General features: G+C 34.6%; 2 protein-coding genes across 4 annotated transcripts in view; both read left to right on the forward strand.

Annotated features, from left to right (window-relative positions):
• The window catches only part of dicer1 (dicer 1, ribonuclease type III), an 87,428-nt gene extending 80,071 nt beyond the window's left edge, over window positions 1-7,357 (forward strand). For both annotated transcript variants that reach the window (XR_011190177.1, XR_001478751.2), the window contains exons 30-31: window positions 543-657; window positions 7,269-7,357. The gene's annotated coding sequence lies outside the window, so the exon portion shown is untranslated. The remainder of the gene's footprint in view (window positions 1-542; window positions 658-7,268) is intronic.
• gsc (goosecoid) lies at window positions 6,753-8,805 on the forward strand. 2 transcript variants are annotated; one of them, XM_015350209.2, is made up of 3 exons: window positions 6,753-7,460; window positions 7,942-8,132; window positions 8,497-8,805. In XM_015350209.2, exons 1-3 carry the CDS (start codon window positions 7,145-7,147, stop codon window positions 8,644-8,646), a joined length of 657 nt encoding a protein of 218 aa, XP_015205695.2. In that variant the 5' UTR covers window positions 6,753-7,144; the 3' UTR covers window positions 8,647-8,805. The 2 variants fall into 2 exon arrangements, with proteins under 2 accessions (XP_015205695.2, XP_006632185.2); XM_006632122.3 differs by having other exon boundaries at window positions 6,758-7,460; window positions 7,873-8,132.
• Window positions 8,806-16,897: the final 8,092 nt, after the last annotated feature.

Here is a 16,897-nt window from a genome sequence, read left to right on the forward strand (position 1 = left end):
ACTAGCTGCTTTTAATCAGTAATTACTAGGATTTCTAGATGCATTTGCAGAATAATAAATGATAGATAACCTCATGCATGGGGAGCAATTTCATTGTCCCAGCTGACAAGAGCTCTGAGTAAAATCTTTGGAAATTCTATGTTAGAAGTAAATGAAACCATTTAAGTAGAAAATGACAGGCACAATATATTTTGTAGATAGAACACTGTTTTGAAATTGTTTGGAATGTTTTGTAGATAGATCACTGTTTTGAAATTGTTTGGAATGTGATAGCGTTCACAAATTTAGTTTTCACCTTTTCTTCAAATCTGATGAATGAATCTTTCTTTCAGAGAAAACACTCTGAGAGAAACAATAGAGGCAAACTCCTTGTCCAGCATTTAAGAGAATGACCATTTTATGGATCATGACAGTGTCCTAACAGCTGTGAACTATTCAGAAGCAATATACTATAGAATGATTTCACAAAGAATAACAATATCCAAGAATCAGATGCTTTGTGAATGTTTATTGATTGAAGTATACTAATCTGCTTGGTTAAGAGGTATCCTCATGGGCCAGAGGAGCAGGACACTCGACCCCCTTTCAGAGAAAGGGGCAGCTGCCCAGGTGGACTCAGGGTGGAGGCGTGATGAATACAAAGAAATGTGAGAAGAGGTGAGTGCGAGAGTTATATATATAGCAAAAGTCGGTAATGATTATGATTTATAACAGCTGGGTGAGATTGGTTGTGTGTCGTTATCCTTCCCCAGCTTCAGTTAAGAGCTTCCATTTATTAATCACTTAGAAACGCAGAATGCATTCGTGATAGAGACAAAGTACTTTTTTCCTTGATAAACTTTTTTGTATTTAAAGTGATTTTTTACAGCAGCTATTTTAAGTATTTTATTTAAATAAAACGATTGACTTTTTCCCTTTGTAAAATAAAATCCTATTATCATAATAACAGGAAATAACATATATTGAAGCAAATTACATTTGCTTAGGAGAATATTTGTTCCTAAAAGTTGTTAATTTACACAGAGGAGATGGAATAACATGTATGAAAATATTCAAAGGAAAGCATAAAGAATATAAATACACTTTAGTTGCTTTATCAACATTGATGTATTTTTCATTGGTAACAAAGGTACATATGACTTCAGCACTAGACTGAAGACTAACCTATAGCCTAGCAAGAAATTTATCAATGAGAGGATATGCAGAAAGTGCCATGATGTAGAATCATCACTGTGATAAATACAGGCAAAAATAGAATGGTGTTTGGGTGTCTGAGGAAATGTTAAACCTGATTTTACTGAAAAAACTTCCTGCATAATTTTTCTTTCCTACATAGTTTTCCTACTTCTAAATAATGTTTATGTGCTGTATATTAAAAATGCATGTATTTTATAGACTGTTAGGAAGAAGCTGCACTTAAGACATTTAAGCCACAAGGCAGTAAGCATCCTAGTCAGCAAACAGGGTGCCAGTCCATTGCAGGGCACACACACGTATTTAGATGCCAATTAACCTAGACAGCGTGACACTGAACCGTGGCAGGAAACAAATCCCCTGATGAAAGCCCGTGTGGCTGTGGAGAGATGATGCAAGGTGCAGACTACACACTGAAGGTTTGGCAATGGAATCACATGGGAACAATGCAAATAATGATGCCTTGTGCCACCTGCATTCAATTTTTATTTGGTGTACATAAACGTCATCCTTTACTATAGCCAAGACAAAATGAAACTCTAATTACTCACTCACAGTTTTATCTTTTCTAATTTTGCTTGATACCTTTGTGAATCTGAGGGTTAATTCCAAACCTCTCTGTGCTTCGTCTCTGCAACACAGGCCACAGATGCAGGTCAGAATTTGAAGAATATCTGGCAACCGACAGGCCAATGTCCATTTCAGTAGGAAGTGTAAATTACATATATTCATATTTTAAAACTGTTCACCTTCATGAAAAGCAAAGAATGTGTTTCCAATATGTAACATTGGTTAACAAATCTAAAATAAATCATATAGCCTTTGTCTTTTCTTTCAATTATTTCACATGCTAGATCTATGGCAATGAAACTACCAATGTTGTCTGTGCACACGGAATGATATGCTGGTTACCCTTAAAATTTTAAATTAACATTGTTTCACATAGTGAATAAATAAATAAAAGTCAACTTGGATCTTAACTGAAAACTTAAAGAAACTGAAAATATATTTTTTCAAAGTTAAAGTAATCTTTGAACTTAAACCTGCATTACTGTTGCTGGAGTGATTTCTCTGGTGTTCATGACTTTGACTGCTTTCGGTATCCTTGAACTGTTGAACTGTTTTTGCATACACATAGGTTTCATTGCTGCCGAGCATGGCTTATGTGATCTAACAAAAGGCACTCTGTATAATGAGAGCCCATGTATGACAACCTGACATATACAATAAATATGAATTTCACTGCAGCAGCAATCTGAAATTATAGATTTTATTTAAAGGTCTTTTCCAGCTCTTTGCCTGGTTCTTGGTAAAACACACAGGAAATAAACACACAGACATGTCTGGCACCGAGCTCCACTCCAGGTCCGTCTCCCTCACATCTGGGTGAGACCAGATTGTTCATTTACAGCAGCCAGATGTGTTGAGATAAAGGCAACACTCACCTGGGGCAACCTGACAGGAGGATGGCCTTTATGCCATTTAAATAAAGGCTGTTGCCATTGCTGTTGCTTTGCTTCCTACAGCATGAAGGCTAAATGCTCATGAACTAGTCTGTTTTTTGTTTCTTCTTTAATCAGGCAGCACTGGCCTTCTGTGGGGTATTGCATATGAGTAAAATGTTAGGTAACACATAAAAAGGAAATATACAAAAAGGTTTGCTACTACACGTGCTTCACCATCCTTTATTTATAAAGTGGCATGAAAATAAGGACTTTCATCTGAATATAATATTATGAGGTGGTCAATGGTTCTCATATGTTTCACTGTCTAAATAACTATTTTTCAATAGGTTTACAGGAAAGGGTAAGAAAATGTATATATAGGTAAGTGTGATTCATACCTTAAGAACATGTGAACTTAAGTAATATATTTAGCCAATACTTACATCTCTAGTTTTGGTGATTGTTTTGACTTTCTTCATTGCTGGGACCCAGACCTCTGGTACACTTAATATGCTTTACTTCTTAAACTTCCAAAATAAATAGGTGTTTATGACGAATAGAGATATTTTTCTGTGATTTTAACATGTGAATGAAATTTTAAAATTCATCCTTTAAATATTTATTTCTAAAAACATGATAAACACAGAAGCAATTCTTTATTTACCACTGTAATGGCTGCATTATTCACCTTACATTTGTGGTACACAAGGGTACTTTAAGTGGATAAATAGTGACACAGATGAGAAAACACTATATACAGTACACTCCTGTTTAAATTAGGGACAATCTGTGGATTGAATATGTGTAAGTATACTGTAGATGCATGCAGCAGTTTTTGCTGTTTTGTCTATTTAAACTATTATACAGTTGAAATACCAAATCTATATTTTGTGTATTTTATTTATGTAGTTTTACAGATCAAACCGTTAATATACATGTAAAAGTCTAAAGGATGCTTTTTTCCCTCAGTTTAAGTTACAAGGGCCTGTCTAAAACCCATCAGCTGAGGGCCATTATGTCTTTGATTGATGCAATCTATTCAGATTGTAAATGGTGCCTTCACACCTCCTTCACTGCTTTTAATTCCAAATGGCTATTTCATTTTTGAAATCCTTTCGCTGCCACTTGGAAGTTGAAATGTAAAAAATGATGCTAGGTGCCAGTTTTTTGAATTATAGTGTGACTGCAGAGCAAAACCCAAAGAGCAAGTGCCTTTTCACACTGCATAAAAGGCTGAAATGTTTACATATCAAAAGGCTATAGGCCAATTTCTGTCAAAATTATACATGAAGTTAAGCAGTACAAGCAATTTATTTAAACACTAGTCATTGTAGAAAAATTCAAGACCATATGCTCTCTTTGCATTTTTTTCACAAATGCTTTTGACCCATAACTTGGCAAGACATGCAAACTACACAATTTACTCTTTAAATTTCAAATCCTCTTGACACTGAAATAAAAGGTCTTCATTAATAAGCCTTTATGTGAATCGAAACATAAGCTATAATTGTTGACGAACGAGAATGTCATTTCTGTGACGTTATATATTTTTGAAAAAGAAAGCAGAAAAATTACCCAAAAATCAAAATTCAGACACTCCCGTTAAGTCAATGGTTTTAATGAAATCTATAGAACTACGCATCTACAGTCCGTGAATTGTAATCTTAATAAAACAGAACAAATAATATGTATAAATATTTAATAATTATTTAGGCTAAATAATAATAACATTTAAATATTTAAACACGGTGGTGTTGCCCTTAAACATTAGCAAATCACAATGTAAAACCATAGATAATTAAGTACTTTTCATTTATTAGTGTGTTCACTAATAGATGCTAGCAGTGCCTGCGGTACAGAGGTATTTTGAGTACGGCAGAAATATTCTTGACTTACTGTGTATTCGGAAACACAATACGTTATAGTTGTCTGGAGGTTTAAACAAAAATAAATTACTAATACTTCTACCTGTGCTGCTACATTATACTAGCACTACGACTGTAAAACAGAGTTCGAAGCTACTGCATTTAATAACCAATGCCACCAAACCGGTTATTCTTAGTTAAACTATATTGAACTGTGCTATAATGAGTAGAAATAAAATTACAACTGACCTCTAAAATAAGGATCAATAATAAACATTTTTTTTGTAAATAAAATTTACGTACGGAAAGTTTTATTGCTGTCAGAAACATACCACGTGTCTAGATATGCGCAGACACGCACGCTGACAAAATCGGCCCTCTCAGAGAAATAATAATTTCAAGGGTAAAGTGACACCTCTACGTTTGTGTCACATCGGGACGGTGGGGTTAACCTTATACGCTAATATTTTAATGCAATCGCAAGTGTGTAACTTATATAGAGCAATCTGAATATTAATTACAATTATTTCAACACATTGACAAAGTTCTAACGTGGATTATTCCCTTAAATGCCCCATCTGTTAAGGCACGTTACAGTAAATAATATACACAGAATGTCCAGACACTCTTTCCTATTAGTTTTAACGTCTTGTAAAATCAGGTTTCATCTGTTGTTTCATACTGTGATCGCCTGTGCAAAGAATAACTGTCCAGGGGTCTTGAAATTTGTCTGTGCAGTGCTTGTAATAAAATGTATTTTCATTGTAGATGTCTCAATTTACCCCTGTGTTATGTAAGGCTCTTTAAATATCTGCTTTGTTCAATTTGTACGCTAGAAATAATTGCAGACAGCAGTTTGAGAAAGACACGGCATCGGCGTGAGTGGTCACACCCTACAGCAGGTTTCTAAAAAGAGGCACCTTTGTACTACATTAAGAATGAGTTAACACCTAGAGTTAAAGCCTACACATCTGCATCCCTATTAATCATTTCTTTGGGGGTTTTCTTCTATCACTGAATGAAAAGGAAGACAAACGTTCAATGCTCGCCACGCAGCTGCTTTTGGTGAAAAGAAAATAAACTCGATAACCAAAACTGACTAGACCAAAGCAAAGCCTCTCAATACACATTTTAACGTTTTCTGTTGAGCCAATTTAAATGGAAAATTAACGTTATTGAGTCACATTCTAACATCTCGCACACAATAAAATTTCCAATTGATCACTCTGTGAAACTGTAGTATTTAGCAACTTTAAGAAATAGAACACTAATGGCTGTTATCTTATCTGACCAAGAATAATTTGTTCCTTGAACACAAACGTTAATGTGGGTGTTTATATTTAATACGTACAATTTCCTACCTACTGTGACGGCGTAGCTGATTGTGTAAATGCACTAATCTCTTCATGTTCGCCTCCTGTGGATAGTATGTGACAGTCGTGTCAGACCGACAGTTACGCAAATATCAAGTTAACCTAGCAATTTAAGATTTTATAGCACAAAACCTAGGTTTATCTATTAGTCTTAAAAATACATAAGTAACGTTTTAAGGTTTTGGTGAATAAAAATAATCTTAAATGTATTTATAAAGAAACATCTTATTACAATTCTCAATTGTAATAACTTATTATACTTTATATAATTTAAGAAAACCAGTTTTCCTGCGGAATTGGAGATTAAACTATACAATGTGGTCTATTTAACAGGACAGACATAAAATGCTAAATGTTTCACATCTAATTTCCTTAATTCACAATTTAATTCCTGTGACCTAGTGTAATCCTACTTTTTCAGTTACTGGAAGTAAGTTAAAAGTATAAAAATTTACAATGCATCTGCATGAACGCTGTTCGGTTGATTTTATTGCGTCTTTCACGATTTGATAGCCCTTAGTTACGAGTATTTAACGACTAACACTGAAAATGGAACTACTACGTGCTACAGTAAGTGCAGTATTACAGTATATTTAGTATTGTATGCAAACTCTTAAACCTGTAAAACAATCTGTCTAAAAGTGAATAATGCATATTAAATAATACTGGGTATGATGCTGAGAATGCTTGTTGGTGCCTCTAGCTTGAGAAAGGGAGGAAAAAAAGTCTAGAGTCGTGAAAAGAAACAACCCCCCAATGGAGAAATAACATCTGCATTAATGTTTTAATAGAGAGCCCGGCTGTAAATCCTGCCTATGGACAACGGCATTAATCAGATTAACCTGTACAATTAGCTTCTGCAGCAGGCGTCCGATTGAGAGGAGTGATTTGTTTCCAAAGTCTCTGCTAATTGTAAGGATTATCTTAATTTCATTAATTCTCAATACACAGATCAGTTCTTTTCACACCATTGTATGCGCTAACCCCCAGAAAGAGCCAATCTGGTTTTGGTTGTCATCTGCATTTTTAGCGGAGGGCTAAATCCTCGATGACGTCAGTCGACTATAAAACAGGGGAGAAGTTCAGATGGACCACAAAAACAAGTTACTGGAGCAATTGATCGTGCTGGAGTCTGAGCTGAAAAAAAAAGTTCAATAAATATACGGCTATGGTGAAGACTTCCGACTTCTAAGCGGACTTGATATATTTTGAGAAGAAAAACAATTGAAGAAGTTATTCTTTTTCTTTTCGATTTTTTGCTCCTGTGATGCCTGCTGGCATGTTCAGCATCGACAGTATTTTGGCTGGCAGACCCAGCTGTAAGGAATCCGTTTTGCTACATCGGAATGCTCCGGTTGTGTTTTCTAATTTGACTGACTCTCTCTATACAGCTGCAGAATACAATGGGCTCTACTCGCACTCAACGGGACCCCCCGCCTCAAACCTCCAAGCAGTAAATGGATCTAGACTCGGATATAACAACTATTATTATGGACAGCTTCATGTACAGGGGCCAACTGGACCAGCGTGCTGCGGCGCAATACCGGCTCTGGGTGCACAGCAGTGCCCCTGTATTCCTGCAGGTAATGCCTCTACAGTTCTTTCATGCCTAGAAACTAAGCCTAAATAAAATATACTCTGTATCTGTTTCACCTTGTATCTTTAACGCCTGCTTGTTTATTTCTTAATAGAAGATGATAACACAGACGTCAGCCAAATAAAAAAACAGCCGAATGTATTTAGGCCTGAAGATAATCCAAGTTTTGTACGTTGTTTTGTTACTCGGACGGAAGGGTGGCAGAAGAATGAGCAATATTTTTTTATTTCAGTATCTTAAATTATATTTGCAAAAGAGCCGATGTGTGTACAATACACGCTTAACCCCAAATAACAAGTTATTCGCAGGCATAAATGTGTATGTGGATGGATAGTTTGCGCACCCTGGAACGTGTGAATGCTGCTTTCAGTTATTAGATTGGTGATATCATTTTGCAGGCTACGAAGGCGCCGGATCTATACTGCTGTCCCCCGTCCCTCACCAGATGATGCCTTATATGAATGTAGGTACCTTGTCCAGGACAGAGCTTCAGTTGCTCAATCAGTTGCACTGCAGGCGTAAGAGGAGACACCGGACCATCTTCACTGACGAGCAGCTGGAGGCCCTGGAGAGTCTCTTCCAGGAGACCAAGTACCCGGACGTGGGCACGAGGGAGCAGCTGGCGCGCAGAGTGCACCTCCGGGAGGAGAAGGTTGAGGTGAATACATGTTTTAATACTTTTATACATTAGATTACATTATTCTGTGCTAATTAGATTCTGTTATTACTCAATCATGATTGTTACAATAACATCTTTAATCAGTTTTATACATATTTAGTGGTTTTCTGTAGAGCGCTCATTCCGCAAGTCTTATTAATATATTTCAGTATTTTATACAGGTTTTTACTTTAGAAACATAAACCTATCCAACTGGTGTAAACTTACGCGTACAATATACTGCATTTTTACGCAGTCGTCAAGTGCAGAAATTCGAAGAAAACATGTTGCTCCCAAGCAACTCAACCACTACTCCTGTAATGTAAGAATTTGTTTCGTATTTATTCATTTATTTCAATTGTAGGTGTGGTTCAAAAACCGAAGAGCAAAGTGGAGAAGACAAAAAAGGTCCTCTTCCGAGGAGTCGGAAAATTCACAGAAATGGAACAAACCTTCCAAAACTTCGACGGAAAAAATGGAAGAAGGGAAGAGCGACGTGGAGTCGGACAGCTGATATCGTCCCCTCAGCAGAATATCGGAATTTCGGCAGACCAGGGCACGTGGAGGCGTCAATGTTGCACACACTCGCGTTGTTTTAGACAAACTGTAAATAGTGTACATACTGTGTGGATTCGCAAGTAATAAAACGTGTTGCGATGATGTTGCACAAGCACATAGTTACTTCTATTATTTGTTATTTATATTTAATTTAAATTTATTGTAACGTACTCGACAATAAGTGAAAAATTGTAAACAAGTCTAAAGCTTTATTTTTCAAGTGTGTCTTTATATTTTTTTTCCAAGTGTGAAGTCTTTGGACTGAAAAATGTGGTATTTCGTAAAACACGTTTTAGCATCATACTATTGTGTAAAAGCTCATTATTCCTGCCGACTCGTTCAAGTGCAAAAAACATGAAATCTATCAAACTAATTCGGGCATAAACTTTAAAATATAAGGCATCTTATTAAAAATAAATATATTTTTCCAAGTTAATAGATATAATGCATACGTTGTTTTAATATTGGGTTGTTCATTATTTCATTTTACGTCTATTTAATTGTAGAAGAGACTTGATGCCTGAGACTTCAAAATACTAGGTCGGAATGAAATAGTTTAAGTTTCTTTTTTTACTGAATCGTCTTTACGCAGTTACTAGTTGAATAAAAACGTTTCAAACATGACGATACGAAAAATTATATATCAAGCAAAATTTGAAAAAAAAGTATAATTAACCCAATCATGGAAAATAATATATATAAGATGTTTTACATTTAACCTAAATTAAAATGCTGTAGGATTTCTATTTGTTTAGAATAGTGATGCTACACAAGTTTTCAAAAGTATTGGATTTAAACATTTTGTAATATACACCAACTAACGGAACTATAATTTATTTGTTCGTACGTTTAATAATAGGCTAATAATTAAAACTACACATAGGAGGCGTTGATAGGCATTAAACTGTCACTTTCAGTAAGCATTAATGGAAATCCGTCAAACTGGAAGTATAACAATCACTGTATTTCAGAGAATGAGGTGTTTGAGGAAGGATATAGTTGACTGAATTACAGGAAACAAATACTTAACAGATACCTGTGTGATTACATATTTAATTTCTGAACAATTCTAATAAAACTATTAGCCCTTATTAAAATTAACAGAAATTAGTAGAAGTTTAAAAAACCTGAAATATATAAAGTCCGGTTATATTTCAGTTATTCGTTAATTTTTCGTAAATTATTACTACTTTCTTTATACTGTATACTGTAGTTTTTGAAAATATTTTAAGAACTTTTTAATACTTCGGTATTCGAATTTCTTTTCATTAAAATTGACCAACTTTTTATTAATATATATTCAAATGGTTAATGTGATTATTTTCTTCAAAATCCTCCGAGATTTTATCGGATATGTGAAAGTGTTGTTTATTGTAATCGTAATTTTTTTTTCCTCATTGCATTTTGATTGCATTAGTTTAGTATTGGCATTTTCTGCGACTTCTTGCTATACCTTAACTCCAGAAAGGAACAGGTGACGCTAGGATTCAACACCACTCCACGCGTTTATAAAAGTGACAATTTACTTTTATGTGATGCTAGGTAAATGGTAAATGTACTTTTCATTACGGCTAAGCTTGAGGATGTCTTTAACTGAGGCGACCGGGTTTATCGACTCGCACAACATCAACATAGGAGCCGATAAACATTTTTAAGGAGTGTATATATATATATTATGCCAGTGAAGATGGTGATAAAACATTTAGGTCAACGCATAGTAGATACTGATATTGATTTTTAGATCTCTAATGCACCCCAGCTCTGTTTCCGAATCCTTGACGCGGCTGCTCCCTCTGCTTGCCCGTATGTTGCAGTCCAAGCAGGGAAGACACATCCTTCCAGTCGTTTTGTATACCTTTTTATGTTAAACAACAGTGTGAACGTAAGTGTTCACATCTTTGACCAGAGCTCTTTAAATCTCTTTAAAACAGGAAACGTGAATGCTGTAAGAGTCTGGTTTGGGATCTGTGGTAAAAACCACCGCAACAAGAACACGCATTTCTTGTGGAAAGGTAGTGTAGAAGAGGCACATCCACAATCACTGCAAACCCCGAGTTCGCAGGAGAGATCGCTTTCAACTGCTCTCTTTTGCATTAGCAATCGTAAACGGACATTCGTGCAAACAGCTACAAAAAGCTCCCACAAAATTTAGCAGTTAAATAATAACTGAACAAATAAATGAGCTGTCTCTCGACAAGCTACAGTTTCTTTTTCTCTAAAACCTCACAGCATTCCTTAGTCAAAATTTGTTTTAATGTATATTTTTACTTTGGGTTTAGTAATAAAAACAAGAGTGAGAAACGTAACGCTTTAAACTCAGAACTAGTTTCTCCAGGTTTTCCAGATCGGCTGTCCTACACATGGATGTTCCTTGCTATAATCTTATATTACATTTCACATCTACAAGGACATAAAACTGCGTTACATAAACGGAAATCGACAAGATCGCACAGCAACGTATATAGGTGGTGAAAAATTGGTTATGTTTTTTTTTTAAATATCAAATGTGAACAAAACTCTAATTTGTAACCTATAAAACTTTCACCATCTCCTCTGTCTGGCTGTCCCAGTCTGTCAGATCTTGATGTAACCCAGTGAATAATCCACATCAGATTCAGTACAGCAAAATAAACGCTGAGGAGCAGGCTGAGCTTCAATAAAGATTTTACTACTTAGTGTTAATTACATCTTTAAAGACCGAAGCTTTGGGGTGGTAAGACATTTTCTGTTTTGGAGTTGCCTTGCACATTTGTGTCCTAAAACAGATTTAGATTATGTAGAACAGTCAATAAGCTTTGTAATCAGGAAAGGTTGCAGTATTAACAATTACAGACATGTACATCTCAATTGACAAATTATCTTTACATACTAGATGTGATTGTAAGATATTTTATTTTTATTTTGTTTTCATCAGTTTAAAATGCTATGTCCTCAACCAGTTTCTGACTGTTGGAATTGGAATGACACCACTTCCTAGCTTCAAACACGTGTAGCTGTCAGCTGAAACAAAGGACCAGGCCTGAGGCCCCAGCTGACAGATAATTTGACTGCAACAAGTGCCTTCTGACCAGAAAACTAGCAAAGTGAAAGGGAGCCGAGCTGCTGACTGACTCATGCCTGTGCCTCCTAGGGAAAGGCCGATTTCTGCTACATGCTGTCATAGTTATAGATTGGCATATTAAATTCGCTCATGATTGCAATTCAGCAACCGTGTAATAGTCTCTGACAAAAAATTAAGCCAAATCTTAATTTCTGTCTCTACGCAAGACTACACATGCATCATCTTACACAGGGATTGCTGAGATGCCTGGTGAAGTTAATTTATCTCATATTCACCAGTGAATGACACAGAACACAAAAAATAAAGAGGATGTTATGTAGTGGTAAATTGTAGTGCATCTTTGACAAAAAGGTCTTTGAATTAAGGATGTTAACATGGAAACAATCACTGATAACATCCATGTGAAATACATCATTTGATCTTTTATAACTTATTTTAAAATATTTTTACCTGTATTTGCTACTTTTGTTGAGAGAACCATTCCAAACATTTATTGAAATTGCCTTTAACAAAGCAATTCCAGTTTCCTTATTAACCACCCCCTCCATCATATTTGCATGGACTTTTACACATGTTCTTTTTCTTGTAACACCTGGATTTCTGTAGAGCTGAGCCACTTCAGCACTACACAGGCCAAACCAGCCTTCACGTTTGAGCTCTGAAGAGATCAGGCCTAAATGATTTATGACTACAGACTATAAAGAGAAAATGTTAAAGTGCATTTTGTTTATTTATAATAAGAGCAAAGGACTATCTAGGTACTGAAAATTTAATGATCCTTTATTTCTGGTGTGCATTTAAAACACAGTTAGAAATATACAGATCATGTATACATTTATGCACAGCATGAAAATCTGCAAATATAAGGGTAAATATTTCACTTTGGAAGTGATTCGTGTTGCTGAAAATTTATCTGACTGAAAAAAGTCAAAGATATTTTAGTTTCTTTCATTGCATGAGAAACTACTAGTTTCTATATGGTAAATTAGGGGGGCCTGCTCTGCTCTGTGCACATTAAACCAGATTTAGCGTGCAAGTGTAGCTTTTTGCCATATCACCCCCCATTTACTGGAAAGAAAGCATTTTTTAACCTTGAGTAAAAACAAAACAAGTTTGTGTCATTTTATACACAGTAGAAGGCACAAAACAAATTAAATAAATACTTGAGTTTTATATCTGAGTAAATTATACAGATTCTTGTTGAACTACTGAAAGCAAAAAACAAACAAACTATTAAGTGCTTCTATTCTAGTTAGCAGCTGTTTGCATTGCATATAACATTTAAATTAATTTGTCAATGAAACTGTAGAAAACACATTTTTCCAGAAGCTACTTTTCATGCTGAGTTGAATATGTATGATAAACTGTCCTGTATTACAGTTTTAGAATTCTATATTAGCTTATAATAACAAAAATGAATATTTTTTTCCTAGATACCTCTGGATTTGAAGCAATAGTTCAGCCAGTGAGGCCGTTTAGGACTTTCCAAAGCCTTTAATATTTCTTTCATCATTCACAGTAAATATCTGTTAGTGTGTAAATATGAAAGCATGTCACTCCTAAAAAAATCAGGCTACTGGAATACCAATTTCAATTTTGCATTGAAGAAATACATTTCTTTTTCAGAATAATTTATTTTCACTTTATTATATTCCATAAATACTTCTATAGTACCATCTTGTTAACTGCTGTATAATTATGTAAAGCACAAACGCTGTTTACACCTCTGTGACGGTGCTGTGGCAGATAAAGATTGACCATATACATTATTTAAAGTGAGAGAAATAATGTAAGAGATGTGTTTCTTATTAAGCCCTTACAGAATCAGATTCTACTACTAGTATTACTAGTGCTAATACTACCAAAGCTACTGATATCACACCTTTAATAGACACTAATGCAAACAATAGGAATAATACCAATTTACAAAATATTTTAACATTTCATATTAATGTTTTTTATAAATAATTAATCTATGAAATTATACTACTATTTTAAAATATTATTGTTTTTGCCTTTCTTAATTATTGGCTATAGTATGAGGACTGACGGTATGTGCTATTTGCATGTTTATGAAATTATTTTATTTCTTCTAAGACTGATTTGAAAAGATAAACCATAGAACAGTTTGAACAAAACACATTCTATGAAAATGGAATTCTAAATGCTACATTTAATTATTGTGAATACAGACATTTGGACAGAGAAAAAATGTAATGTATTCAGTAATGTCTGTGGTAAGTTTTCCTGGATTTCCTTGGCATATCATGGTGAGTTGGACATTCCTAAAATACTAAATACTGCAAAAATAATAACACAAAGCCTACTAAAGTGGCTCTTTAAAGGAGATTAGAAAAGGGCACTGCAGGTACTTCAGAGTTGGCAAGGATACAAACCATGAAACACAACACGCTTCGCTAATAATCCCTTATATGTCTGGCTATGATTTATATAGTGTTTCAATACTGAAGGCTGGTGTGATATACAGAATGCAGAGCCAATGCAATTAATCTTTTCTTAATTTTTTTGCATGAGCTGTATGTTTGTATTTCATGAATTTAATGCAAGATCTATATATATATTACCATTTTTCCTTTGACCTTTTTGATGCATACTTCCCAGCTCTTGCAAAAACATAGGTGGAGTCCAAGAAAAATTAGGTAATGAGTTAACTCCAAGAGTAGATAAATCTTTTCTTCTTGTAGCATTTCAAGATCATTATTTTTTAAATGTCATTGTGTATGTAATTGGAGGTGTTTGCTGGCTGCTCCTTGTGCATCTTGTTCTTACATAAGCTGACTCACTGCAAAATGATTCATTTGTTTTTTTTTTTACAGCTTTTTTCTGCATCTGTACTCTGGACCTCTAAATTAATTTCATTAGTGAATAGGGTCTGGGTGCTTTACTTCTTCTTGATTTGGCAAAGGGTGTGACAGCAGTTGGGTGTATTCCCACTTCTAAAGATAGACGTGGGTGTTGGCTCCTCTGTGGTCCAGTTAGAAACTTTGAAAATGGCTCCTTCACACAAGAAGGAAATCAGAAAGAAAGTAAGACAAATAATGCATATTTTTACAGATGTAAACTTCCTCCTATATTATTACCATATTTCACTGGGATGGTATGTGGTTTTGTGTTTGTTTTCTTTTGTTCCAGACTGTCTCCCTTCTGGAGCAGATTCCTTTAAAACCCCAATTTGTAGCCACATTAAGAAGGGTGTATTTCTCCATCACTACTAAAGAGGGATAAATAAACAGAGAAGTGCTAAGACACTTTTTTTAGTAGAATTCAGGTCTTATTCATCAATATTATACCAGTGCTCCTTCAGGTCTCACCACGAGAATGGTGCACATGCACTGTTTACAATTATCCACCATGTCAACTAAGAGTCTTGCAACACTACTTCCTTTATATCAGAGAAGTAGAAAACAGATTATGAGCTGAAAACATTCTTTGTTTGGGAACTAAAAACATTAGCCCATAAGTATTTGGTGAAGTAAAAAGCTCTGAAATGTTTATATTATAATGAACGACGAAGTCTAAACATAGTTTATTATAAAGCCTGCACGATTGCTCGATGCTGTTGTTATGAAGTCGTCTTAGTCCTGGCACCTAGTTCCCAGGCTTGGTGGCCTACTGTCATGGTGCAGAATGACAGAAAGTGCTCCACCTTCAGGATCAGGAAGAACGTTTGTTCTGTTAAACCTTCATAACATAAACTCCTGGGATGTGTTGTAGGTATGACTGACCATGTCTGAAAATCTGCAATGGTCTCACTCTTAAACACGAAGACACAAAGAAATCAGTGAAGCATGTAATAAAGTCAAAGGTATTGAAACTTGTGCATGATGCTTACTATTGACTCACAAAGAAATCTAATGTTTAACTATTAGGTAGCGTTTGGATTAATAAATAATAGTTTTGTACATATGGATGATAATAATAGATAATTTTCCAATCTTAAATTCCCTATGCTTAAAAATACTAAAAACTGGCAAGTTGTTTTAAAGCACTATAAACATCATATCTGTTTTCACTCTGGGTAATTCATCACTTGAGACAGTGAACAGTATTTATTTTATAGTCCGTACTAAAATGAATCATTATATTTAGAAATAAAGAAAGAACTATAAACCCAAAAGAAAGTTCCTGCAATCTATGTATTGATTACCGCGTACTACATGAGTGATTACAGATCATGGTTACACCAGAGCTAAAACAGTTTTGGATATGTACTGTGTGTGATAATAAATTACAAAATCACTGTACAATTCATATATTTCAGGGTAGTAATGAGGTTTAAATAAATAAAAAAATAGGAAAAATAAAAAGAAATCCTGACTGAACACTGAAACAATTTTTAAAACAGTAAAAAATAAGGAAGAATTTAGCTTTTCTTTTTCCTACGTAAAAAAGCTTTTCTGCAAAGATTGAACAGGTTTTAAAAATATCGCCTCTCTTCATAAAAGCAATTGAACAACTGATAAATAAAAATATTATTTTATTCTTTAAGTTATGAATTTTAAGGTCTATCACAATAAATTAAAATTCACATTTCAAGTTTTATTGCTAATAAACTGCCTATTACAATTTCTTTGATGCTATCCTATGACCAAAAATGCTGAAGTAGAATAAAAGTTCAGAGCTCTTGATATTTAGAATGATGTTTCCTGCAATCATAATGCCCCTGCATAATTTAGCTCTCCAGAATTGTTTGGTTATTAAAATCAAGGAACTGATTTTTCCTTAAATATGGGTATCATATTGGTCTATGCAGCTATATTATTTTTAAGGAAAAATGTAGGCCCATACAATTCAGAGTAACTGCATTTAATTCATTGTGTCCAAGGACGAAAGTAAACCAAATAACTAAAGCTATCATTATTTGTTTAGTAAACTCCCTTATCCAGGGCAATGTTAAAATCCCCTAGAACCACAAAAAGTAATGCTTGTTATTCTATAGGCCTATAAGCCCTGACTTTCAATAGTCTTTCTTCTCCTCAGATATTGATATTATGACAACCTCAGATACAGCTGTGTCTTGTTATTTAGTGCATAAAGAGAGGAGATTAAAACTGTTTGCAAGTATAGTATGTATTACATTTGATTTCCTCTCTCTGAGTTATAGTAGGGACCACGAAACTAACCC

Source organism: Lepisosteus oculatus, chromosome 8 (assembly GCF_040954835.1).
Source record: "Lepisosteus oculatus isolate fLepOcu1 chromosome 8, fLepOcu1.hap2, whole genome shotgun sequence".
Classification (NCBI taxonomy): domain Eukaryota; kingdom Metazoa; phylum Chordata; class Actinopteri; order Semionotiformes; family Lepisosteidae; genus Lepisosteus; species Lepisosteus oculatus.